Source organism: Aplidium turbinatum, chromosome 2, assembly GCF_918807975.1.
Source record: "Aplidium turbinatum chromosome 2, kaAplTurb1.1, whole genome shotgun sequence".
Taxonomy (NCBI): Eukaryota; Metazoa; Chordata; class Ascidiacea; order Aplousobranchia; family Polyclinidae; genus Aplidium; species Aplidium turbinatum.
In genome coordinates this window covers 45,888,824-45,915,342 of record NC_137473.1, presented here as the reverse complement: position 1 = coordinate 45,915,342, position 26,519 = coordinate 45,888,824, and the positions used below count along the sequence as shown (strand labels likewise).

Below are 26,519 nucleotides of genomic sequence, written 5' to 3'. Positions count from 1 at the left end.
TGTTCGATTATGACAATGAAGATTACTTGCACAATCATCAATGAAAACGTCTTTTCACTGAGTCCAGGATATACGAGTACCTGATTAGATGATAGTCATAACATCATCTGCAACATGCAGCAGGATGGGACGACTTCAATGTTATGTAATAAAACGTTAGTCTTTGAAACTGATGGGATTGCAGACTAAAGCACTGCAGCGAAAATTGCATAAGACTAAACAACCATCTTACTCTCGGACCATTCCCATACAACATATGGACAGAGCACTTTCGTATTTTCGTTTATTAGTTTTGATAAATTAAAGGACCTCAAAGGCTCCAGCCTTAGAAGGTAACACAACAATAAAAAGATGAGCCACGGCACAACGCTGAAAAGCGGGATCCGCATCTCAATATTGCGACTAAATTCTTGGCACAGAAACAAGATGGTTTTGTGCTCAAAATCTTTTTCATAGCAGCAAAAAACGCCGTAAGTAAAAACATAACGCATAACTGCAACTAGTAATAAAACAATAAGTATGCATTAAAAATAATTTCTAACAAGTCAAGCCGATTCCATTCAAAAATAGTTTTGCAATTATATTTTTTTTTCGATGTTTCATGAGCATTTTAAGGCCAAATAGTGCTTAACACTAGATTGTCCAATATCTTCAATGAGGATTTTAAATTTTTCTGCGTGGTAACGCAAATAATGTCTTTAATTAATATCACAATGTCTTCCAACGCTAAAAAGGCACGAATACACTTGCATGAATACCTAAAACTGAGACCAAGACATTTTGGAGAGAGAATACCTGCCTTTGTCCTTGGCAAACATTTGAAGCTAAGTTCTGTGGCAATTCCGACAAATGTAAAAAAGTACAGTAATAGACTAAAAACGACACAATTTATAAAAATCAACATCATACAACATTAAGAATACATTGTCAAAAAAAAAGTCGTAGGCCATAGCAGCAAAGTTCAGAACGTTCAATGTAATTTTAGAAATTTAAACTGTTGAAACAACCTAAACTGAAATATCAAACTTAGTACGTAGCAGCAGATGTTCTCTATGAAAAGATGATTGATAAAGTTAAACAATAAAGAAAAGTTGCACAAAGCGTGATGGATGTAAACCTCCAGCCCAATGGATGGCCTCTGGTCTTTTCAGACGACCAAATCACGAATTTTAATTCACTTGTTTCACTAAGAAGCAAATTAATTCATATCAAAAATAAAAAAAATTGTGTTGATGTGAGGGAGTTGTTTGAGAAATGCCAAAGAATCTGATGATATTGTGTTTTGGTAACAGTCGCATTTCAAGAAATTATCGCATAATCGTCACTGCTTTTTGGTCTTGCTGTCAACTAGTTAAAAAATACTAAGGGAAGTGGAGTGACAGATGATCTGGTTGTTTCAAAACTTGAAGGATAGAAATTAGCTGAGATGCAGCATATCCAACAAATGCCTTGAATGATCGAAGTAACTAGGTGCTAAACACCCAGGTGTAAGTAAATAAAATCCTATTTTTGAGAAAACTTAACATCTTGTGATGTCAAACTATCCAAAAATTGGTTTATTTCTACAAAAGAGGGTTCATTTTTCTAAAGGGGCTAGCACCAAAAATAATTAATTAAATAAAGTGTCAGTTGATGCTTTACAGACACTTGGGGGGTTAGCAAAAATACGAGTCAAAATAATCTACTTACAACAAGCATTCAAACACAAAAACACGTAGTGAAGGCATCCTGTTTACAACACCTTCTCACAGTATTCAGGCACTAGTTTGGTCAAACAAATACGATCTTTACATTGATTCAACATCGCGTGACGTGGAATGGACAGAAGTAAAACGCCAGGACCATTCCTTGAGTCGAACATACAATCAACGAAAATCGGACTTTTGTGAAATATTGCAGGAAAACCAAAGGCTTAAGACTTGGAAGGTAACTAACTGTGAGAAGTTGTCGGAGAAACAACTAATCTCCAACTTGGCAAACAAGATTTCATCAATTGTATATGCATGAAGAATGGTCATCAACTAATCTTGAGTTTTTGTTATATGAATGGTTTAAAAGCGTGCAAACACGTCCGTAAACCGTGCATATCAAAGGTCTTGTGTGTCGCACAAACATCATGTGACACCCTGTTGGTGTCCAATGACAAGATGACAAAAAAGCGCAACAGCAATTCTGAGACAAAGTAGTTTCCTTTTCGTCCAGCTAAAGTATAAAAACAACGATTAACTTACCAATCTTGTCCTAGCGCAGCAAAAAAATCGTTAAGATGCTCAGTTTTGTGAATTAAACGCGCAAAAAGCTGAATAAAAGTCCTTGAAGTGAGCGAAAACAATACTCTCTACAGTTTCTGATGTTGCGTCAACGTCGACATAAAAAATTTGCAACCGCATTTTTCCTACAACCTAAATAAAATGTTTGTCTTCACAGTGAGGACCTCAGTAAAACTGCCGCACTCCGCACAACACATTTCTTTCTTTCACGTCTGCATAACGTAGATTGACGCAAAATCAACGAAATTTGATGTTTGAAATATTGCCTCGACAAGGTCTTAAATTGCAACTAAAATTGTCTACGAGAACTGCAACAAAGACTCAAGTAGTTCCGCATTCCAACCCGTGTGGGAACCTTCAGTTTGTGTGCAAGTTACTGCTCCCGGGCGACTTCTACCGGACGCGAGCAGTACATTCTTCATCGATACTTCGCTGCAGGTAACCAACAGAAGACGCTGTTCAACAAATTTGGCTCGGTGGAGAAGCAATAGCGGGCTTCTGTCCGCTCTTCGGCGGCGTCATGAAGCCTCCGATCTCGGTCGGTGATTGACAGGTCAGTTGTGTGTGAATACGACTTCGATGTTGGAAAACTCGGTCCTATGAAGAAAATGAAATGATTAGTTTATAGTAGAGACCTTAGAGTTGACAGGAAACACTGGATAAGACGCATTTAGACTTTCACATAGCATTTTTTCAGTTCACATGTTGATTTGGGAGGAAAGAGCTAGGCTAAGTACTATACAGCAACTATTCGACGGAGGACTTTCGAACACATTTCAAAAACATCCAGTTCGTTTATTAGCATAAACACTAAACAGTCATAACATATATTTTGAAGAATGCCAACGCTTTCTTACCAAAACATCGATATCATTTGTGTGTGTCTGAATGTTGTGATATTCTGTTGGTTGAATACGATTAAATTTCCTGAGAGGACGGAGACCCGTGTCGCGGACGGTTATTGCGAATGGCGCCATCCAATGAACACACTGAAAAAAAAACGCAAAAGGAGCTTTTTAAAAAACACAATATCATTTTGCGGCATGTGTAAGATATAGACCTAAAGCAAAAGTAGTGGAGAGCAAAACAAAAATACAGGTTAAAAATATAATGTTTACACCTAAGTTTCTCTATCAGTTTCAGTCAGCACAAAGGTCTCCTGTTAGGAAAAGGTAACAAAATTTTTAATCGAAAACATATTATCTATAATTAAATAAATTCGCACTTGAAAAAAATATCAGTTTGTCGTAAAAGATTATAAAGCTAGTGACCACACAACTAACCAGGAAACAAAAACAACGGCTACAAAGATATCGCATTTCATTAAGATGTCAATATATTAACCATTCCTTTTAACAGGCAAACGACAGCAGTTACTTACAGCAGCTATGTCTTTAAACTTAAATCCCGACACTTGGGTTGCCAGTTCGCGCGAGGAGAAATGGTACAGCGCTGTGGCGGCCAAAACACCAGAGGAGAAGTCCAAGCTTTGAATGTCCAAGATACAAAGGTCTAGCAGCTGTAAAAAGACGTTGTGTAAGTTGACAGGAGTCTTTGATGGGTCAGAAATTGTTTCATTTAAAAGGGAACATGGATCACAGTTCGAAACTTGTTACTTTTTTTGATCACGACAGAATATATTTGTAATTACCTGAGCGATGTGGACAAAAGTCTCTTGCGGATACTGAGGTAGAAAAAATGCAGTGGAAGGTGACGGGCCGGATGCATACGCGGCGTGAGCGGTCTGAAGATAGACGTTGAGCCAGGAGACAGCCGTGACTGGTGACAGCGACCACTTAAGGGTGCTCAGCATGAGAAGTTCTTGAGAAAGGATCTCGTTTTCAGAACAAGCCCCATCGGTTACGTAGGAGAAGTCAGCCAGCTTGGGAGGATAAATTTCCTAAAATCAAGTGAAAAACCGATTTTATAGTCAAAGTTATGCTTGATAAAAAAAAGTTCAACGAAAGTATTAATCATAGATCAACAAACCTGTAAAAAATTAGCCATACTAGTTATAATGAAAATACAACCATTTCACTTTAGTCTTATTATACAACCAATGGCAAATGAAAGTTCGTTAAACAACACTGAATACGAAATGCCATCTTACTTCTAATTTTGCAGCTATGAAAAGCGCAGTAATCCCAACCAGTTGAAGTCTCGTCTTGTGTATGTTAGTTGTGCTTGACAAGTATCTGTCAATGTAGTCTACACAGAGATAGAAGGTCTCTCTGTGCAGGGTGTACACTTCGGTAACCTGATAAAGCAAAATACTTTATTTTATATCATTTCAAAGACTTTATTTTGCAATGATAAAGCAAATGGTCTTAAATCTTAATTGATACAATGGGTAAGTTCATCATGATGGTTTTGGCAGTTCTCTAATCACATTATGTTAAAGTTGTTTATTATGGAATAAATGTTATTTAACAGTGAAGTTGTCCAGAAGTGGCAAAGCTTACCTCAATCAACCAGTCCAAAAGTATGGAACGCATTCGGGGATCAAGTTGTTCATGTCTAGATAAATAGCCGCTGTTCCGCTTGTACACGGACTCCTTGTCCACCATGGAGTGCCATAGTTCATCCGAATCAGCCCAGCTGGAAATGCAAGATTGTATTAAGCCAAAGACATCACCACTCGTCTGCAACTCAGTGCTGTTGCATACAAACCAGGATATAAGTTTTCCTCAGCTTAAAAAAAAAAGACTGTTGTGATCAAACTTAAATATCAAGCTCTATACAAAAGACCTAATATCACAAAGCTATAAAGAACGCTTGAAAACTGGTAACTCACATCTCAGCTTGCCCTTAGCAAGCAATCTACCACTTCGACCGCTTGAAAAAGAACATGACAACTACAGTACAGACAATGAACGTAGAAACAAGGTTTTAACACAATGGATTTTATCAAAGGTTATTCTGTTACATCAACCATCATGATAATGTATAAACCGTTGCATAGTTTCAAATTTACCGAAACATCGATAAAAAAAAAACTATGCCAACTGCAATGGATCTCACTTTCCTCCAAATACCTTTCTGATGGACTAAAGACCAATAATAAGTGACTAAGATTTATAATATAAGTTAAAATTGCCTTTAAAAGTTTTTTCTTTATAAGAAAATGTGTGATTGTTATTTTACTGTGCAAAACCCACCAATCCACTTCAAGATGCTTGTCCACAAAGGTGGTTCGTATAGTCAGGTTATGTATAACCATGATTCAAGTTTCTTTTCAACAATTTACGTAAATCTATTTCAAAAATCTCTAGAAAGACGACAAATTTAGTACACGGGCTAGCAATGAAACACCAATAAATGCAATGGACTCGTACTTTTCAGTGAAAGAAACCATGACATACTCTACTATTACGCTGACTATTTCTACTATTGAAAACAAGCCAAAACCGTTTCGGTGGCTTAATGAAGCAAAACGTTTGCCAAATAGTAGCTAAATGTTATTTATTTGCTTGAAGTTTATGATAGAGCATTGTCTTTAGCTGCAAAGCTAACTTTTCCGACTTTACCTTAACCCTTTGCTTTTCAACGTTTTTTTGGAAGTTAACTGCTCAAGGGGGGGCCGTTTTTGGATCAAATTCAATCAGCTGTTACGTGTTATCCGCTGATGCTATTTCAACAGAAGTTGCACTGGTGTGAAAGCAAATCATTTGTCTATAAGTTTGAAAAGTCATTATTTTAAAATTTTATATGTTAAACTTGATATTTCAATTTTTGCAAAGGTACCCAAAAACGACAATTTTGATTTAACTTGCCGCTATTTAATTACCGTGCTAATCCGATTTCATGCAAACTTCTAAATAACAAAGAGCTCGATCGAACGCACGAAGTGTGTGTGCGGTGTGCCGAATCATTGCGTTGATTAGAATTTACGACTTGCGAGCAAATCTTATTGTAAGCTACTCACTGATTCTAAAATAGTTACAATCAGAGTAACATTGTTACACGAATTTGAAAAAAAATCAAAACTGCGTTTGTTGTCTTACATTTTTATCCTAAACTAATGCATTCCGAAACTCATGGCTAGCTTCTAGTTTTATGGAACCAAATTTTTCATAAGTAACAGGCTAACAGCTTAGCCTGCTTGAATAGCTGTTTACATCTTCGTTTGTGTATTTTAGGTCTACAATTGAGTTCGTAGTATGAATATTTTTAGTAGAGAGAAGACAATTGAACATGTGGTTGAAATTATCTGAAATTTCTAAGTTCAAATTAGGTGCTTTTGAAATTGTGGATTTGTGTCAAGTCGCATCACAAATATCATGCAGGCCACATCATAAGTCATTTCGCTTACGGGTGTTTATAAACATGACTCATAAATTACATCCACAAAAAATACAGCATTTACATCAACAAAGCTAAGTTGGAAGCTCACTTTTTATTGAAGATTGTGTCAATCAATTTTAGTCCGCCAGCGTCGTAATAATGCAACAGCGAATTGAGGAACATGCGTAACACAGGAAATGTGAAATAACCCACAGTCAGCAAATCTACATAAATTTAACGTTTACAAATGTTGAATCAATGTGAAAGGACTGGATTGCTGACTGGGTCCTTATTGTTTGAAGCACTAAAAATACGCGTAAAAGCGACAACATCAGCAAGGCAGTGATTATGTTTCTGGCCAAAAAACAAAATAACTTTTGACTTCAAAGATAAACATGATTATAACAAAGCTTCAAAGTTTGTCGTAAAAATTTTTACAGAGATACAATAAACATAATCATTTTGTGCCAGATTGTGAGAAGATTTCCTAGATTCTTTCCAACCATTTGCAGGATTGCAAATTATTTTCCATAACTTTATATTGCTAAAAAATGGCTCCTTTGTTGAAACAACGTGGCTACAGTTTTATAAAAAATTCTTAGGCCTACTACATTGAAGTAATGAAATTTTTTTTGTGATTTTGCTGATGACGTTTTACAATATCCGAGAAGTAAAAAATAATAATGATGAATTATTTTACAAAACCGTGGTTTGCAAGTGCTTCACAAAAAATTGTTGGGGGAAAATTTACTATTAGACGTAAAACGTTTGTAAAAGAAAATTGTCGGTTTACGTATTTATAATGTTTATTGCGCTGTTATCGAATTATAAACTGCCTGTAGGCTATTGTCTACCTTTGTAGTTGCCGGCCAGCTTAGAGCAGCATGCAAACTAAGCGTTTATGGTATTTGCATCGTGTTATGATTCTCGAAATTTCCCACAAGGTCTTTATTTTTATCGTGATATTTTGTGCCTCTTCTGTCCTAAACTTGAAGTTATTGTGCAGCACAATCCACATCGGTTTTTAGACTCAGTCTTCATTGAAAATATTTTGTGTGGTGCATCATTTCAAGTAGTGTCTTCCCCTAAACTGTTACACAAATCGCCCAGAACCAGGTTGATTATTATGTATCTTACAGCAGTTGAGAGCCCGTTATTGTATGTGTGGAATTATTACTGTAGATGTCTGACTAAATTCATGCCAAAGTCGAGCAAATTCTGCTTTCGGGATCCTTGCCGTTATTTACGGTATTTTTTGTTGATAAGTTTAGGCAGCATTTTTCCAAGATAAATGAAGACATCGGTATTGTTCGTCACTTAGATTTAGTTTTCTCAGCATTGTTTATTCATTCTTTGATCCACTAGTTTGTCCCACTTTTGGTATAATCGGATCGTTTATAAATGGCGGGTCTTCACTATAGCCGGCCTCTTATACATTGGCGCAACGTATTCAGATGTTGAATCAATGATGAAGAAAGCTAATTTGTTGTTTGTCTTATGTGACGCCTAACTTTATGCCTCGTCTGCAGTACAAAATATTTTGTAATGTACATTGTGTACATTGTACATTTTGTTTGTAGGTCTACATTACAAAATATTTTGTAATGTAGATGAGGCATTATCATCTTTATTTTGCGCTCTTTGGAACAAAACACAGTGCACTGTGAAACAAAAATACAGGACATAACAACAAGTAGGCGACATAAAGCATTGAAGGGACGCCATCGAGTTAGCTGATACGTGTAAATGGAGCCTATCTCATAATTTTGAGTGTATCTCACAATTACTGTTTGCAAAAACGCTATTTCTCCGGCTTCTCCCAAAAGCATTTGCAGTGATACATTTCCTCAATTGCAAGTTTTGTCAATGAGAGCATTTCCATAGAACGTTTATTTCGAAACCAGGTTTTCGTGTCTTTATCCAAGAGAAGATTTCTTATTGTAACGTTTTTTATTCGTCAATGAATATTATCTGCTTGAAACAACTGTTTTGAATAGTTTGTGGCCTCCATAGCCTACTATTTTGATCGTGGATTGCTATTCTTCTTTGTAGAGCTGATAACGCAAAAAACGTTTGCTATTATTGTTTCTAATTAACAGCTTTACGATCACTGGCTTTTCTTTGTAGCATAAGAAATAACGCGCTTTGTATTATTGAGGTCATACCAAACAAAGGAAAGCAAGAGGATGCTTCTCTCTGCTCGCGCATATCGATGCACGAAGCAATTATGAGCTTATGGCTTGTCATCGCAATGTAATCCATTTCACGCTTTGCTGGAAGTGAGCTAGAAATAGCAAAAATTCACCAAAATCTTGAATTTACAAGAAAACTACACAACTTTTAGCATCAAATTTAATATCATCAGATCCGCCTGGCAATTTTAGGCAAAGTCAAGAAAAACCAAGTGCATGACGTTACTGTGCTTCAAATAATTAAAGGAAATATGAGGGGGGGGCCAAACCTGGCCTCCCTTTGAGGAGCAAAGTGTTAATACGAAAAACCGGTCTCGATCTGTCCTATTCTGATAACTTTGCTGTCTATCCCACTAACAAAGTTTGGCTTGAAGTTCCAATTACTTTCCTTTTTTTGAAAAATCTTATACCCACTCTGCGATTTCTTTTGATGGCTGTGTTGCTCTCTCACTTGTGACAAAAGAACTCTTCCTCGCTTTATGAGCGCACTAAAGAGAACGCATTCCAAAGCCTGTGTGGGATAGTAATGTACACAATGAAGTGCGGTTTGGAAAATCAGATTGTGAAGCCTTTGTTGAACTTTCTTCGCCTGCCCGGCATAAAAGCTTAACCAAACAAAGGTTTGCCACGGGTATATGAAATTTAAAGACATTTAAAAGGCTCATCGAAAGATATGAGCATTGGCAAAAATCGTTAAATAATGTAAGAAAGTGAAATCCAAGGCACAATTCCAATCATATTGGTCGACAGGAAAAGTATTATATTTTGATTTGACAAAGTTGTGTTACTTCAACATAACTTTACAGTTCTAAAAATTCATTTGGCATATCGACCCAGCAAGGGTACACAAAAGTGGCAGTTATTTCCGATCCGCGCATTCTAAAGCGCAAAAAATAAGTCATCTCTTTTCATTGCTGTACATAATAAGAGTATTGCCTATCGAAATACGTAATACAAATAAAATCTAAACAAAAGATGATTCACAGATTTTTCTTGGTCGCAAGGATAATGGTTCTTTTGGTTACAAAAGCAAGATATAGCACACAGCTTTCAAGAGATTTTTTTTCATATTGAACAGATTGTGTATGTGTGTATACACAGTCAAGTTCTTCACAAGTTCACAACACACAATTTGCGGTATTTCTTACAGCAGCAAGAAAACCGTTAGAAAACTATCGCTTGCTCACTACGCCAGGAAGTGGTGGGAACCTCAGAGCCAAAAAGACTGTAAAAACAAAAGCATTTATACACGGGCCAGCCAAGTTTCCGTCACATTCCATCGTTGTTCAACGCAGCATTCCCGGTGAACAGTATCAACAAATAGTTTCCGATTTAAAGGTAATTGAAGCCAACTTTTGAGATAAAAGGTTACAACATAACATCCGACTGGCGGTCTATTAACTTGTAACTTGACCCTCATCAGCTGGACCGCTACACAAGTGAAAAGGTGTCGCCTATGTACAGCAAGCAAAGGACAGGTGCCAGTGGGGTAAGGCAACACAATGAGAGAGCGAGCTTTCAACAGGGAATGACGGACATTCCCACGTCTTTAGGGCTAGCTAAACAAGACTTAAGTTTAAAAGCGCAATGATGTTTATTGGTATTTTAATCGTCCGCAAAGTTCAGTGAAAACCAGTGTGAAGAAGTTAAACTTTAACGCAGATTCGGTTTCGCGAAACTATACAGAATTGCTCACGCATATAGTTTTGTGACTTTTGCGATTCTTTCCAAATGCAATCACTCGCCCACCAGTTTATTGCCAGTACTTAGCTTTTATACAAAACAAATAGAAAAATCTTTCGCAGACGACAACGACAAGTTACATACACCACTTCCACTGTCGGCTACTTGTACACAACGTATTATAATGACGTCTTTGCTAAAACACTAAGGACGGCATTTAAACTTCCACTAATATTTACAAACTTTTGTTTGATGTAACAGCGGGCAGCACCGACAGAAATCACAAGCAACGGAATAGAGCACGTGATACAGACATGCCCCACATTGCCTGCGGGCAAGCCTAAGCGAAGACAAGTACAAGTAAAAGCGGTTAAACTGTCGACGTACAGTCCAACTTGTATTTAAACCGTTTTGTGGATTGTCGGAATATGTACGCCACAGTGTCAAGTAATTTGTGATTGATACTCTTTAAATTCAAGCCAGATTAATGTCCCGAGAATTCCCACGTTCTCAATTGCGGAGGACTGTTAGCGTAAAATTTAAAGTCAATGGAAATCTTGTAATTCTTTGATATAACGTCTTTAGACATAAAATTAAAGTGAATCATGCGTTTCTTCAATGCAAATCCATGATCAACCAAAATCAACCACAGTCAAATGCGTGAAAAAAATCACACTAAAATTTTTGCTGCGTTGCGAATCGGAGCATTAAAATGAGGAAGACACAGCTTAGTGTTCGATTATTTAGATTTTAATTGACAGATGATTGTCATACCAAATTCGAAACACAATTTCCAAACATGTTGATTTAAGATCTGAAAACGTTGAGTAGATGATTGGTGGTCGACAAAACTGAAGGCGAAGTGTGAGAAGCCATTTCACAGCAAACTGATCTTTTTACAATGGTTTTAGTTTTTTACCGGTGCCTGAGAAGCGAAAAAAATTGATCAAGTAACAAGATCAAGGAAATCATTCACATCATAATTGTTCACAGGATTTTGAAAATGAACGAAGTGTGAAGATGATAAAGCCACTTTCGCAATAAATTCATTTGGTTTGAAATCCATTTAACTTCAATGCAAAATATGCGAATGCAGTAGTCCATGATCCTATATCACATTTCCTCACTACAACCAAATGCAACTTCACTGCATCAGACAGTTTGTTTATGCTCTATGTGAGCAATACGAGCTTTGAAGAGTTTACTTGACATTGATTGCTCACCGATTGGTCGAATTTTCAGCCATGTAAACAAAAATATATATCAGCCACAAAAAGTAAATCATATTTTAAAGTTTAAACCCCTATCCAAATATTCTTATGCAAAGGTGTTTTTACGTATTTCATAAAAACCTTTACTAGGTGTTTAATAGCCAGCTTATGTGTTGAGACTCGACACAAATCCACACCAAAATAAACGGTGAAGAACCAACAAAGGCCGTGTTCAGACCTTCACTTAACAAGTCAAACCAAAAATAGGCTACAGTTCAAGCCTGTACACGCCTTAACGGTCGGCCCAATTGTGATGTCACCAGAACAAACAATGTATTTAAAAACCAAAGTTTACTACCAGAATTTTGTATTGTTAGTCTTACAGGTTAATAAACAGTTATGGGACGTAACGAGAATGGGACGTAACGTTAATGCATAGAAGGAGTTAGTTGTACGTCCACGAAAAGATTATAAATGCGCACCAGATTTAGGGAGCAATACAGAGATCGAAAAACAATTGCAAACAAAAAAATTATTGTTTATCGTTTTATATCACCATGTTTAGTATCGTTCAAAAAAGAACACGCCAAAATCCCTCTACTCCACAGTCTTGGTTTAATGGACAAATTCTTGACTTGCCGCAGTAGACGCCGATCTATTTTTTTGTAAGTGCAAGGGCCGCATCACTCATGTCAACAGGCGGGCGACGTTCAAGGTTCAAATGCTATCCACTCAAAAGATTATAAAACGATTGACACACAAAATCTGCACCTGTATTTGCAGTAATTAGCACAGAAATTCGAGCATTTTCAAGAAAAACTATGGAGAAAAATTACCAAAGAGGCGGAATGAACAGATCAAATCCACTGGATCGACTCAAAGAGGTTTTACTGCGATCTTTATTCGAAATGAGGTTTTAAAAATTTAATTGCCATTGTTCTTTTGTCATTCAAGCAAAAATGCCCCCAATTACATTTGTGATTGATGGAAAGAATTAGGTTAGATTACGCAATCATAGCAATTGGGAACGTCGAATCAACGTAGTTCGGGTAAACCTCTACAAAGCTATGAAAGAAAACCAATTAACTCTTTTTGATGAGGGATCTGATAAGTGGGTTGAAAATATTTGAACCTTCAAGAAAAGTCAGCAATTTCATTGCTTTACCACGCAGCAGTAACCACGTGAAGCCAGTGAAAATAATAAATTAAACTAGCAGAGTAGGAATGTATTTGAAGTAAACGCAACAGTGTTCTAAAAACCGTCCTTTTCATGTTTGCATGCAGCATTAACAATCATGTATTCACTGCATCTCACCACTATGCTGACATGTGTAGACTTTGAAAGTAACTTTTCGATACGCACATCACTTTAGTTTATGGAATGCACCATAATAAATAAAGAATAGGCTACTCAGATCAAATTTATGTCTCCAAGCTTTCTGCAAGGACACAAAGTAGACCAACAAACATATGCTCAACAGTAAACACCCATCGACAAGTGGATGTGGTAAAAGGATAGACCTTCGCCCCCTGTAATATTTTAATTCGATTATCGTTAAAATTACGACCACAACTTAAAGACCTTAATCAACGGGTTATTACGAAGTTTCCAGTTGTTCTGACTGTAATTGTAAATCTTACATTGAATGACTTTTCATTGCTGTAAAAATACTTTACTTTCTGTCGTGCGATGCTCTGTATGCTCTGTATGTAGGGCTACTGCACTAGTCGGAATGGCCCGTTTCGGTGAGTCCGATTCGGTGAGTACGATTCGGTTAGTCCGATTCGGTTAGTCCGATTCGGTGAGTCCGATCCCTTAACGGGGGATTTTTTCAATTTTTTTTTTAAATTATCGGGTACCGTAGCCGGGTCTGCTACTATTCGGTGAGTCCGATTCGGTGAGTCTGACTCGGTGAGTCTGATTCGGTGAGTTCCTAACTTCTAACCCCTAACCTTAACTCCTAACCCCTAACCCTAAAACGGCAATGATAATTAGGCTACGGTACCCGATAATTTAAAAAAAAAATTGAAAAAATCCCCCGTTAAGGGATCGGACTCACCGAATCGGACTAACCGAATCGGACTCACCGAAACGGGCCATTCCGACCGTAGCCTAATTATCATTGCCGTTTTAGGGTTAGGAGTTAAGGTTAGGGGTTAGAAGTTAGGAACTCACCGAATCAGACTCACCGAATCGGAAGCACCGAATCGGACTCACCGAATCGGACTCACCGAATAGTAGCAGACCCTGCACTAGTAGCCCTACTAGGTCTCAAAAGTTCAACGGAGACACTTGCGTGCGGGACTAACGATGCTTCAATAACAAAATCCATTTTTGTTAACACAATTGAGTCTAGCCAACTGATTTTATTAACACTGCATCTATACTAATATAAATCAATCAACAGCTTCAAGCAGACAGTTTGCCTGCGGTGGGTTTTTACAAGGTTTTATAAAATTACTACTATTGTGAGTGGGAAAGTTACATTTTGCAACAGCAAAGGCTTCAAATTCACAGCTTTGTCAAGGACACAGTCAGATTAATGCCAGATTACATGAATGCAAACTATCATCTATGGTGGGAGAAAATAACACCACACGCATAGCGGCATAACATATCCAGCAGCTACTTCAACCGCATAAACCAAGCCACAACACTAAGAGCGACACAAATCATAGAACCAGTCTAACCCTTTTTTTGCACAAAACAAGTAAAACATTAGGTAATATAAATATAAACTTTTAAGCAATAAATTAAATACTTTTTGCTTCATAGATCTGTTTGTTGCATCGATGTGAGCTCAGCGTACAACAAAAGTAAGTTGATTTTTAAAGCTACAGTACACTAACCCTTACCTTAACATAGGAAGTGGCGAGGCTCGACAATGCGGCTGATGCGTGAAAATATTTCGAAATTGGTAGTGTGAACCGGGCAGGGAAGGGGATGTGTTAATTTCCTGCAGCACACCAGGCCGTGTGGTTCTCGGACAACCAGGTGACATCATCACTGATGACGAAGGTACAAGGTTCATCGCCTTGTTTTCGGAGTCGTCTTTTCGCGGCGTGGGAAACATCTGATCAGCAATCGGTCGCCAATCGGCCTGTATTGAGTTGACAACCAACGTTAAACCATGTGGCAACCCTGTGTTCACGTGAAATCTTCACTACTTTAAAAACATTATATTCAAAACTTGAGTGGTAATCACAGTGATAGATTAATTTAGTCACAGTGTCAGTTCAAAAAAACATCTGCAAATAGAGAATATAGTTCATGAACACGGAAGGAACTAAGATGTATTATTTCAAAATTTAGGTAGACTTGTATAATTTGGTGGCATTACAAAACTCTGAATTTGAGAAGTATGCTTGTTGGCACATAAATTAAATATTAGGTCTAGAAACATATTGTTGTTAACCTAACGACCCAAAAACGTTGTTAAATGACAAACTTGGCTGACAGAGATAAAGCGTTATTACTTGCAAATACCTTTATAATGACTTTATGAAGAAACACGAAGACAATATAACCTTTTTCAAGTTTATTGTCCACCGTCACTTAATTTTACACATAAATCCGACGAGTGAACCCAAGAAAACTGTTTTCGAGATGAAGTTTTGCAATTGAATTAATCTTCGCAAACCAATTTTAATATTGTTGCTGAGAATTTCATTGCATTACCGTACCGTAAATTTTTTAACGCATTTCCTTTTTAAATAGCAATGGCTGTTTTATGTTCTAAAACATGCTGTATTTAGAATATCAATACTTTATTTAAAAAAGCATTTTCCTTATTTCTACCTTTGTTTGTTGCGATATAGGTCTGAACAATAACTGCTATTTTTAGGTTAATATTTTACATCCTGTCAAAACCAATAGACAGTTCATACTGCAACCTGCTTGCTGACAAAAAATAAAATAAAACCACTGCTGACAATCAACACCACGGCGTATCGCAAATGTAGTAAACATTTTTCTGCGCTATTGATCCAACTAACAATAACTCTTATCGGCAAGCTTGGACAATAGTTGAAAAAGATCAACAGTTCTAACCGTTATTTTCAACAGACTCTCATCAGACAATAGGTTCGTGAAAGCCATTGTAAGAGCCAGTGTTGGAACAAGTTATCTGGCTTTCTTCTACTGATTAGCACAAGTGTGTGTGCTCTGTAATAGAATAGTTGCTAACCCGATATTGATGGGTATGGTCATAAAGTAGATTTTATTGGAAATTGTGGCAATGTGTAGATAACAAATCAACAAATTAATATCTGCAAGACTTTTAACTTTTTGAGGGTTAGTTGGTAGTGTTGTGACATTAAACTTCTTTCATCGTCTGTATCATTGCAGATACATGAATAACTAAAAAATAAGCTTGACCATTGTACAAATAAATCAACACCGGTTTCAATGAAAGAGCGATAGAGAATTTTTTCGTACACTTTCAATAAGCATTTAAACACTCGATATCTTTCGTAATTTAACAGCATCCTTCACGCAAAAATCTTGGTGCTATTATAACGTGAGGTCTACCACCATGTGTCGCCTACCCAAGTGTTTATCACGTGACCCGCGGTTTATCACGTGACCCGCATCAAACATGTGACTACACCACGTCTAGACGCCAAAAAAAATTCTGAAAAGAATGCGATGTGTTGGCCATCAGCTGTTCAGTCCTTTTTGCCGGGTTATGGGAAATAGCACAAAAACTGCTTCGTATCAATTTCATGTTAGCTGGTGGTCGATCATGAGAATTCTGATATAAAGTCACCCACCTGGTTATAAAACTGCCGCCTTCGACTTTCCACATCAGATTCTACTATTCGCTGTCTTTTAGCGCTTTCTTCTGGCACAGACTGAAAAGAAAGTTGGAAAGTGAACAAAAACGTTAACAAATCGGTGTGTTTTCACACCATTTTGCGCAATTTGTTATCATAAGTTTTATAGTACTATATAGTTTTATAGTACTATCATAAACTCATTGTGCTGCATTAACTGAAGACGTGGGAAACATGGCACTTTCTAAGATTTCGAAATCGAAGTAAAGCTAATTTTCCAACAAGAGGTTTTTGAAATGAAATAACTTGGACTTTATACTCAATAGCAATACGCAATGCAATGTTAACAGAATACAGTCGTATCTTGTAAAATCTCGAAATGGCCCGTTTCGGTGAGTCCGATCCCCGGGGAATTTTTCCAATTTTTTTTTTAAATTATCGGGTACCGTAGCCTAATTATCATTGCCGTTTTAGGGTTAGGGGTTTGGGGTTAGAGGTTAGGAACTCACCGAATCGGACTCACCGAATAGTAGCAGATCCGTAAAATCTAGATTACTAACTTATAAAGTGGGTTGTTTAAATAACGTAAAAACCTTTTTTAAAGCAATTCTTAAAACAAGAAATACGGAAACGTTCAAACAAAAATTCAATGTTTTTTTTTTAATATCATAGACAGCGTACCTTATTAGAAACGGCTTCATTTTCCATTGTAGCTTGTCGATGCCGCTTCTTGTTTCGTACTTGAGAGATTTTCGTGTTGTTTGGGGAATGGATCGTCGCCTGGGTTTGTGATTGGGACTTGAGAGATCTCCTGTCGTTGTTGGTCTCAGTTTGACTAACACGTCCAATCACACTAAACACAGTTGGATGTGCTATATTTTTCACTTACGGTTAGCAATTCTATAATAGGCTACCAGACGTTTTTCTGGAACTGAATAATCCATTTTAAATTGAAACAATTGAAAAAAGTGGCATTGTTAGATGCTGACCTAAAAGCATTGTCAAATACGCAACTCATCAACCGGGGTTACAAGCTGTCTGTTGCGGGGTCTGGTTCTACAAGCTATGTCAAGGAATGACCACCTTCTCAACCAGATTGCCCTAAACTCGCACTCCTAAAAGCCCCAGCGCTTGAAATCTCGACGTCCTTTTTAACGACATGCTGCAGTTATCTGTAATTTCGACTTCCACATTTCCGAAATTTGGAACAGGGAATGGAGAGAAGTTGCGAGACCAACCCAATTTACAGTCCTTCCCAATACCAACACTCGGAGCAGAACTACCTCGGAAGGAATGGGTGAAGCTCAATCGCCTGCGGACTGGGGTGGGCCGTCTTCACAGCAACATATTCCAATGGAGCTCCGCCGACTCACCATATTGTGCATGCGGCTCAGATTCTCAGACTGCACACCACATTATCTACCATTACCCTGTATATCGAACCCAGGACAGATATGTGGAGTGTGGACCCCACAACGCTCGCTGAACACACAATCCATTGGCTGCTGCGCCTGGGTGTAACAACGTGATCTGCGGCGGCCTCATAAGCAAAAAGAAGAACCTGGGTTGATTAAGCTGAGATAAATTTCTCAGTGAATTGCTTTCATGAAAACACCACTGTTGTTGGAATGCATGTTGCGTATTGTTCATGGTTTGTTAAAAAAATAAAGTGCACAAACTAATCGCAGCTACAAGTGACGTGCCAAAAAAGCAAGAGAACCTGCAAGCCTTCAGTTTGTAAAATTAAAAACTTTCTCAGACTTTATCTCATTAAAAAAAAGTGAAAAGCTTCAGCTAATGTTGTACCTCACGAGTCAGAGACTTATCATCTAACTACTGCAGTTGCTGACCGCTCACCAAATGCCTACACAATGCGTGTAGGCTGATCACTTCAAGTAATCTTTAGATTTTAGGGTGTTTATAAACTTGAAGAGTAAGGGTGATGGAGCGACTGACTAATCTCTCCGCGAGTGTGAAGTTTGCGCTGATGTCACCTTTATCCAGACATTCTACTAACTGGTATTAATCAAATCCTTTCAAATGGATTACTTTTAACAATTATTTCTTTTTGTGTAGCATTCCAGAAGCCTGATTTCGTGCAACCGCTGTATGGTCGTAATACAAATTAACACCAAACCAAGCAAATTATATAGCTTAACTCTTGGGAACATTATTTTCAGGATTTTTTTTACATTCACGTCGACAGATTTTGCTTCCATACTTTCCCTGACTGTTACGAGGAAAATCTGAAATGACTTGTTTGGCAACACAAATGATTTTTATTATAGAAGCTGAAAAAACCTGATTACTATAGTCAACTTAAAGGCGCCTTCAGTTTCCAATAAAAAGAGAATAAACTGGGAAGATCCTGCTTTACCTCTTAAAAAAAATTGCATCTATAATATTAACTGCCTTGAATTCTGCAAATGTAAATACATACACAAATTTAAACTAAGATGAAGCTTCTGGTTTCCAATAGCACTTGCAATAAATGAAGCTATGTAGGAGAAACCTCACAAACATCCTTCTCCAGCCGCACAAAAATGCAGAAAAAATACTGCTCCAATACACCACTGGATGTATTAAGGACAAGAAAACAAAATACGGCAATTAAAACCAGAAAGAAATGGGTCAAAAGCAATGTAAACAAAAAGCCGTGAAGGGTAGTCCAGCAGATTACTGAGCAAGATAAAAGGATTAGCCAGCGACAATTTTGGCGGAGAAAAAACACAATTGTGTAATAGACAGATAGCTCTTTTCATAAACGTTCTAGTTAGCACTTTGAAACTACCAATTCCCACGTTTTTTAATTCAGTACACACAAATTTAACTGGTCAATGGCCTGTGACGTTAAATCAATGCAATGTTATAGCTTTTGTGTAATGTGAAAATAATACCAAGTGGAATATATATACAACAGTCCAACATTTTCTTTAAATGTTATTCTCCAGAACGCAGACGTATGCAACCGTGTTTATTATACTAAGCGCCTGTAAGCAAGTAAGCTTCATTTTCGAGCGAAAAAGCACTTGTTAACAAAGTTAATACATCATTATCCCGGTAGACGAGTAGACTCTAATTAAAAATTCACTTTTTTTACCACTACACTTATTTTTATGTAGAAAATGCACCTCGTAACCTTAACTTATTCCATAAGTCAAGCAAAAAAATATCAGTAATCAATGACTCGGCGTCGTTGTTCGTGAAAAGTCATCAATAAAATGATTACGCTAACAGGGCTCTTTACTGTCATCTGGCGGCGTTAGAGTTCGGAATGAGCTTAATGAATATCGCACAATGCTATCATAAGCCATAGCGCGCGCTCTTAGTTAGGTCAAAAAAACAATACAGCAATGGAATTTTACAATGCGAACTGCGAAGTGGTCGTGTGCTCTTTCCACAAATCAATGGACATTTTTCGAAAACCAAGCGAAACACCAGCTAAAACAGGACCAGGAGACATGCTAGGATTTACTTAAAATAATCACTTCTGATGCTAACAAAACATCACGCAAAAAACTAGTTCAATAACAAAAGTTATTTAAGACTTACAGGCCTTTCAGTTAACCAACAAACACTGGATTTGCAGGTAAAATAACCTTAGTATATGCAAAAAACTAATACCAATATGTAAGAAAGATTCTTGATATATCTGAAAACAAAACAGAATACACTACCAAAATACAAAGAAACTGTGTATGTACACTACAGTATGTGAATATACACCTCACATAAGCCCACCATGGGCTACACTGACCTATCAGTGCTGATAGTGACTACCTTTCATTCCTAGCACAAAACTTTGAAGAGTCTGAGCTCTGAGGTATAAATTTTAAGATATAAAGGCCTTCAAACCAATCAATTAATGCAACGTGTTGGATCAATGCTGTCTGAGCAGTATTGTGCTTGACAAAGTCAAACTTTGACACAGTTTTCTTTCAGAAAAACATTGTCATTGTTCTAAAAAAAAACTGAAATAAACACTCAAACTAAATCAGCTTTCAAAGTTTCAAGCAAACACTGATACAAACCCTCATAATCCGAACAGCTTGCCCAAAAATAGTTTCAAAAACTGCAGGCTAAAACTAATGTCGCCAACAACCCATTCCTCTGCAACTGTAATGCATAACTAAACTTGCTGGTTTAATGGTACAGCTGTGCACATGGATCCAGAGCAAAGACGTCAAAAGAGAACAAAACGCCGAGAAACAAAAGTCTGAAACGCACTGCAATTACTGATATGGTCTTTTGGCTAGCAGCTGGAAAAGGAAAAAGACGCGTCTATACCACACCTGCCTCAGGTAATGTCCGACCATATTAATTATTTTCACATCTATTCGATGTCTGACAGAGTTGTATTTATGAAAACGACAAGACGAAAGTAGAAGCACAAGAAAGATTGTCAGTGAGCTCATTGTTGAAAGCATGGTACACAGCAGTCTAATGTTAAATCTTGGCTTTGTTTACATACTGCACTTTTACATTTATCGACTTGGCCGCGCAAACCATCAAGTCTAAAAATCGCTGACTTGAAAATCATGTCTGATGAATAGAAAACCAAAATAGCAACTACAGCTGAACTAAAACTAGTGAAAAGTGTCCAATTCAAAGCAAGGACAAACCGGATACAATGCACAGTTGCACACAGCTTGCACCATGGGCTTTTACAAAAAATCAGCCCAGAAAACGTGCAGCGAATTACAATTGTACATCAAACAAAATCTTTTCATCCATTCACAAAATTGCTTTCAAAGCTGAGTGACACGAGCTGCTGGACTACTGAGTTGGCCTGCTGGACTGAAACCTTTCAGGTTTTTGCACCAATGCTGTGTCTGCTGAAAGAACGAATACCTAAAACGTAACAAAAAAGATGTGCTTGAAAGATAACTGTGCAAGTGTGCACGGTATGATAAGCACTATATACAAGCTCTATTACTTCCTAAAAATAATAAAGCAGCAATTTTGGAATTTCCAAATGACCTACATCACTTCTAATGTCTCATTTAGTCTAGATCAGGGGTTTTCAACCAGGTGGTCGCAAACCGTTCTTCATTGGATCGCGAGGCGCTTAAAAATCACGTGTGTTGTTTTCAATTTATTTGCCAGAAAAGATTAAAAATCGTGTTTTTTCGCAATCGACCATTCCTCGACCTAAAGTTATTCTATTGTTTAAGATTTCAGACGTTGCAAGGCTTTAACAATAGGAAAGCATTCGATATTTTTCACCAAGTTCTTGTATCTTGCTTTGTGCCGACTAAAGTTAACCAGCAACCACGCAATGGCAAAAAGTGAGATTATTTAAAATCTTTAGCAAAATCTAGATTTTGGTATCGTTTCCAATGGCATTGAAAAAAATTTGTGCAAGCTATATTGTTTGAAAGTTCTTTCCGCAACAGAAGCACGATTTGACAAGCTTAATTGTTAAAAACATGCAGCACCAACCATCTCACTGAAACTGATTTCCATAAATCCATAAGATTGCAATAAATTCAACCAGCGAAAATGTAGATTATTCTCATTTTCTCCTATTATCTAGCCAAACTTGATAGAAAATGGAAATAACAATCGAAGGAAATGTAATAAAAGCCGTGACAACATTGCAAAAAGACGTTTTGGGTTTCAGAAGTTTACATCGGAACAGCAAAACTAAGCATAACTGGATGTCGGCATGAATCAAATTTTGTTAAATTTTGCATTAAACATACTTTCGTTGAATTCTTTTGGGGATCGCGAGGCTACGTTGATTGCTCTGAGGGGTCGCGGTGGAAAAAATGTTAAAAACCCCTGGTCTAGATATTAGCCACTAACTCTAATTGTATTGGAAACGTTAAACCTAAGAGCAAATATGGCACAATAAACCCAAGATAGTGCTGAAAAGAGCTCTCCCAATTAGAGAGAAACATATGGTGACACAAATTTATTCAGAAATGTTGACACAGAGTATCTCATTTTTACACTAAGTTAACGCATTAGAAACGCGCACTAGAAAACAGGCGTTAAGTTGATTTATTTTCTAATCATTGGGGTGCAAGACAATACAATTTCTGCTTTGATTATTTTATGTAACGGCTGAACTCTCGGGCCAAGTTTTTTTTATGAATTGCTATGGCAATAACGACATCCTAGCCTATGGAAAGAATGCAAAGAACCTCGAAATTGTAGCTCTGATGCAACTCAAACCCCAACATCGAATCGTAGCAAAACTTCAGTAACCTAACAAATCACTTTTTGTGAATGTTTTTTTCGTGATTGTGAAGGCAATACTTCTTCTTATTCCTGTTTTACGTCTTATTTTCCAGATGTCGGGGTATGTAACTCTCAAACTAAACGCTAAGCAATCATAATGTAAAGTTGCTTTGTTTGGCAAAACAGTAGATATTGGTTCTATTTCTCATTCTACTTCAACAATTTCATAAAAAAAGAAAGTACTAAAAGAAACTTGACTCAAACAATTTAATAAAGAAGCAATGATATCAACATATGGTCTTACTTAAACTACGTTCAGAAACCACCAACAATCCGCATATACCTCAAAATACCCTGTCTTAAATCTGAACCGTTTCTCAAACCCAATTCAAAAACTACTGGACGAATTGTAAGCACTTATTTACACAATTTCGACTACGTCACCGTGTACATGCGCTCGGTCGTAAAACAAATGTCTGGACCTGCCCCGCTTCAACTTGCCCAATGGCGGCTCTCTGAACAATGACAATAATAGGTACATGTATTTGTTCTTCATAAACGTAACATCTATCTTGAAATTTTTTTACAACAATTTATTGTGATGTGTTACTGCGTAGTTTTATGAATAAAATTATTCGTTTTAAAGAATCGCGTAAAATTGTTTTCAACTTTTTAGAAATTAAGATGGTTGTACAATGCGCGCTAATCAGAGTTTTAAAAAATTCACATTACTTTGATATAATGTGGAAAAACGATGTTGCATCATAACTGGCTAAACGATGACATTTTTTTTCACAATTCCATCATAGGAAAGGTAAATTGTTTCTACAAAGATGAATTTTATTTCCGTCCTTTCACGAACTCAAAGGTTATTGTTAACTTATTATGCAAGGGCAAAACGCAAACTTCGAAAGAAAAGCTCCATCAAGAATGGAAAACAATGCTCTGACCCACCCTGAAAACGCTGACAATGCGCAGACGCAGAAAATCACGCATGCGTAAGTCAGCGAGCGCGTAAAAAGGGGAAATCCCCCTTTCACGCGACGGAAGGCGGTTCACAAAACAAAGCAGTTCGCAGCAGCGGCAAAGAAAGAAGTCGGTCTGGTAAAACTCTCTTACTTTGAGGAAAACGATAATTTCTTTTTGCGCACTGTGTCTCATCAATGTACTAAAAATGTGTAACATTATAGCAACTCATTTTGAATGCTAAATGTGCATTTCTGAAAATTAAATCCAAAAAGGAAACATCACTAATGACAGGTGATAACCACAAGAATTGTTAGGCTATTTCAAAACTACCCAACAGTCTAGGTATTGGTCAATGGGTCATAGAAAGACTTTAGCCTAAAAATGAAATTTGTTTTTGCAAACGAGAGTAGTCAAACATTTAATAATTGTCAATAAAAATATCGAGAACACAGCAGGCCTATTTGCAAACATGCAGCAAATGTAAAACAGCGGTTGTTGTGTAAAAATCTTTGCATTAAGCCTTTACTTTAGACTTAATATTGTCCACAAACCAAGCTAAATTATGCTGACAAGATATGACAAAGTTAAAAAGATGAAATTTTTTTACAACTTGATTAAAAAATGTCCATGCTGTATTTAGAATATTCACAATTTAAGAGCGGTTGTGAATTTTGTTACTTGTAAATAAACTAGCACTCAGAAATACCTTTTCTTCGGCATATTATGTCGCAGCTCACTTGAAAATGCAGTCTTTGCCTAAGAGATAAAGATATGAATTAGCAACATTAAACCAAAGATGTATACAGCAAAGATTCATAAAATTTGAAAAAAACGTGGCTGATCCATTGGTATAACTGTCAGTTTCCATGAAAAACTACGCCAGTTTGCTGTGTAGGTAGGTGACGATAAAGACAAACTGTATGACATGATCAATCACATAGAGGTCCACCACCCTTTCTAAGCTGACATATAAGTTAACATTTGCCTTAATCAAAACAATTCTTTATCAGCAATGCATATTTCCATATAGGCCTACAGCTGCTGCAGTTTGTACAACGGACCAGGCTTGCAACCACATAATTGCACTATGTTAGAATTTGAAGTATTTGTTGACCCTCTCTCACAAAAATACATAAGCACCAATATTAAAAATGTCACAAAATATGCATGCAATATATATATCAAAACTAGTTACTAGTTCGCTAAAAACCTTAACAACCTGTTTCACCTCAATAGGATAAGAAACTTATTCAAATAGAATCTATCTTGACATTGAGCAGTTTTTGTAGCATTAATAGCGTTTATTGTTTCATGCAATAAGATAATTTTTATATTTTTAACCATAGGCTATAATAATTGGCTTATGGTTAACATTAAAGCCTGTTTAACAGATACCGGTAGTTCAGAATAGTTTCATTTTACATCATTTCAACAGTGATATCAAGGTGACATGAAAAAAGCAACTGTTCTGGGCTGGCAAAGTCAATATTTATATTTGCCCTTTCAGTCAGTGTAGACCTCCATTCTACAAGGTATTAAAACCACGACCAATACTTTGCACTAAGTATATGGTTTGGATTTTGCATGCTTTAATATTAGTGTTTTGTCCATTTCAAATTTTTGTAGACCTTTTGAGAATGGTGTGACAAGTATTATTTTTCGATTTGTTGATCCTAAATGAAGTGTTGCTGCAGAATCTCTGTTGCAGATAGCATGTATATAAAAAGTGTGTAATCTCTAAGCACTCTTGACTGTGTCGCACTTAAAAAAGTGTAGCATTGTAATATGATATGATTGTTGAGGAGGAATGCAGCAAGGTGGCCTTGACAAGGGAGGATGCATTGGACAGATCGATGTGGAGGCAAGCTATGAAGGCGATTGCGGTACTTGGAGGTGAATCCTGCCATCCTCGGCAATGGGGACATCACCAGATTAATACTAGACTACTACCGTGTAGTGTAATGGACCACCTTATGACTGGCAGTAGTTAACTGATACCAAGTTATGTTGTGAATAGACCAGATCTTCTACACATGGCTTATAGTTTTATTCCTTGGCAGTAATCTTATTGTACGTATTGGCAATATGTGTGTGTTAAGAAGAATGCTTAGTATTCATATTTGATAAGCTGTAGTTTCTTCTAGTCAAATGCTTTTTGTGACAGTTGCCATTTCAATAAGCATAGCATTAGTCTGCTACATATTTTTGCTCAATAACTTACTACGGTATTTAAACCGTTTTTATAAACCTTTAAAACTATAGCTTTAGGCTTGCTACGTATTATTTAGGCTAATTACAGAACTTCGATTTAAAACGTTTAAAAATCATAAGTTGAAATGATGAGTTTGACATGCTGTATCAATGAAGTTTTTTCTGAGCCCTACTGACTAAAAAGTAGGCTATGTAGTAGCTTAAGTACTATGTGGATTGTCAAAAACCAAAAGCTATGTGAACCAATGGGACCACATGGCTTATAAACAAATCTAATCTACTGCAAACGCAGTATGCCAGCTCCACTGGGCTAAAACAGTCTAACTCTAAATTATATGAGAAAGCAACAAAGTTATGCTGTAAAGATACTTCATAAGGATCACTGATTGAACAAGACTTGTTAGTCTGTGATATTATGTTGTACACTGGCATAAAAAATACCTCATTACCCAATTTTTACAGTATTATATCAATGTAACACTTAAGTAGTTTGCATGCTTTAATTATAACCAACAAAGCTTAGAAACGGTGCTTGCAAAAACAAATAATAAACACTACCAACCTCTTTTAAAAACAATGAATTGTTGCTGAATAAATCACACCCTGCCTCAACGTTGAGTATGTGCAAAGAATGCTTTTTTTATTACAACACTACAGTTATAGGAGGCAGAGGCTTCTTCAACCAAATGTAGTGAATTATTGAACAAGCCAGAAGGAACTGATCAAACTGTCTTCCA

At 36.9% G+C, this 26,519-nt stretch overlaps 1 protein-coding gene across 1 annotated transcript; it reads right to left on the bottom strand.

Annotated features, from left to right (window-relative positions):
• Positions 1-275: 275 nt before the first annotated feature.
• Positions 276-26,376, bottom strand: LOC145788263 (G1/S-specific cyclin-E1-like). Its single transcript, XM_082600043.1, has 11 exons — positions 26,345-26,376; positions 24,278-24,327; positions 17,098-17,269; positions 16,414-16,494; positions 14,497-14,741; positions 4,733-4,868; positions 4,381-4,527; positions 3,922-4,170; positions 3,652-3,789; positions 3,128-3,259; positions 276-2,867 (listed from the first exon to the last, which is right to left on the bottom strand). The coding sequence occupies exons 2-11, from the start codon at positions 24,289-24,291 to the stop codon at positions 2,730-2,732; spliced, it is 1,452 nt and encodes a 483-aa protein (XP_082456169.1). The 5' UTR covers positions 24,292-24,327; positions 26,345-26,376; the 3' UTR covers positions 276-2,729.
• Between the last annotated feature and the right edge of the window lie 143 nt (positions 26,377-26,519).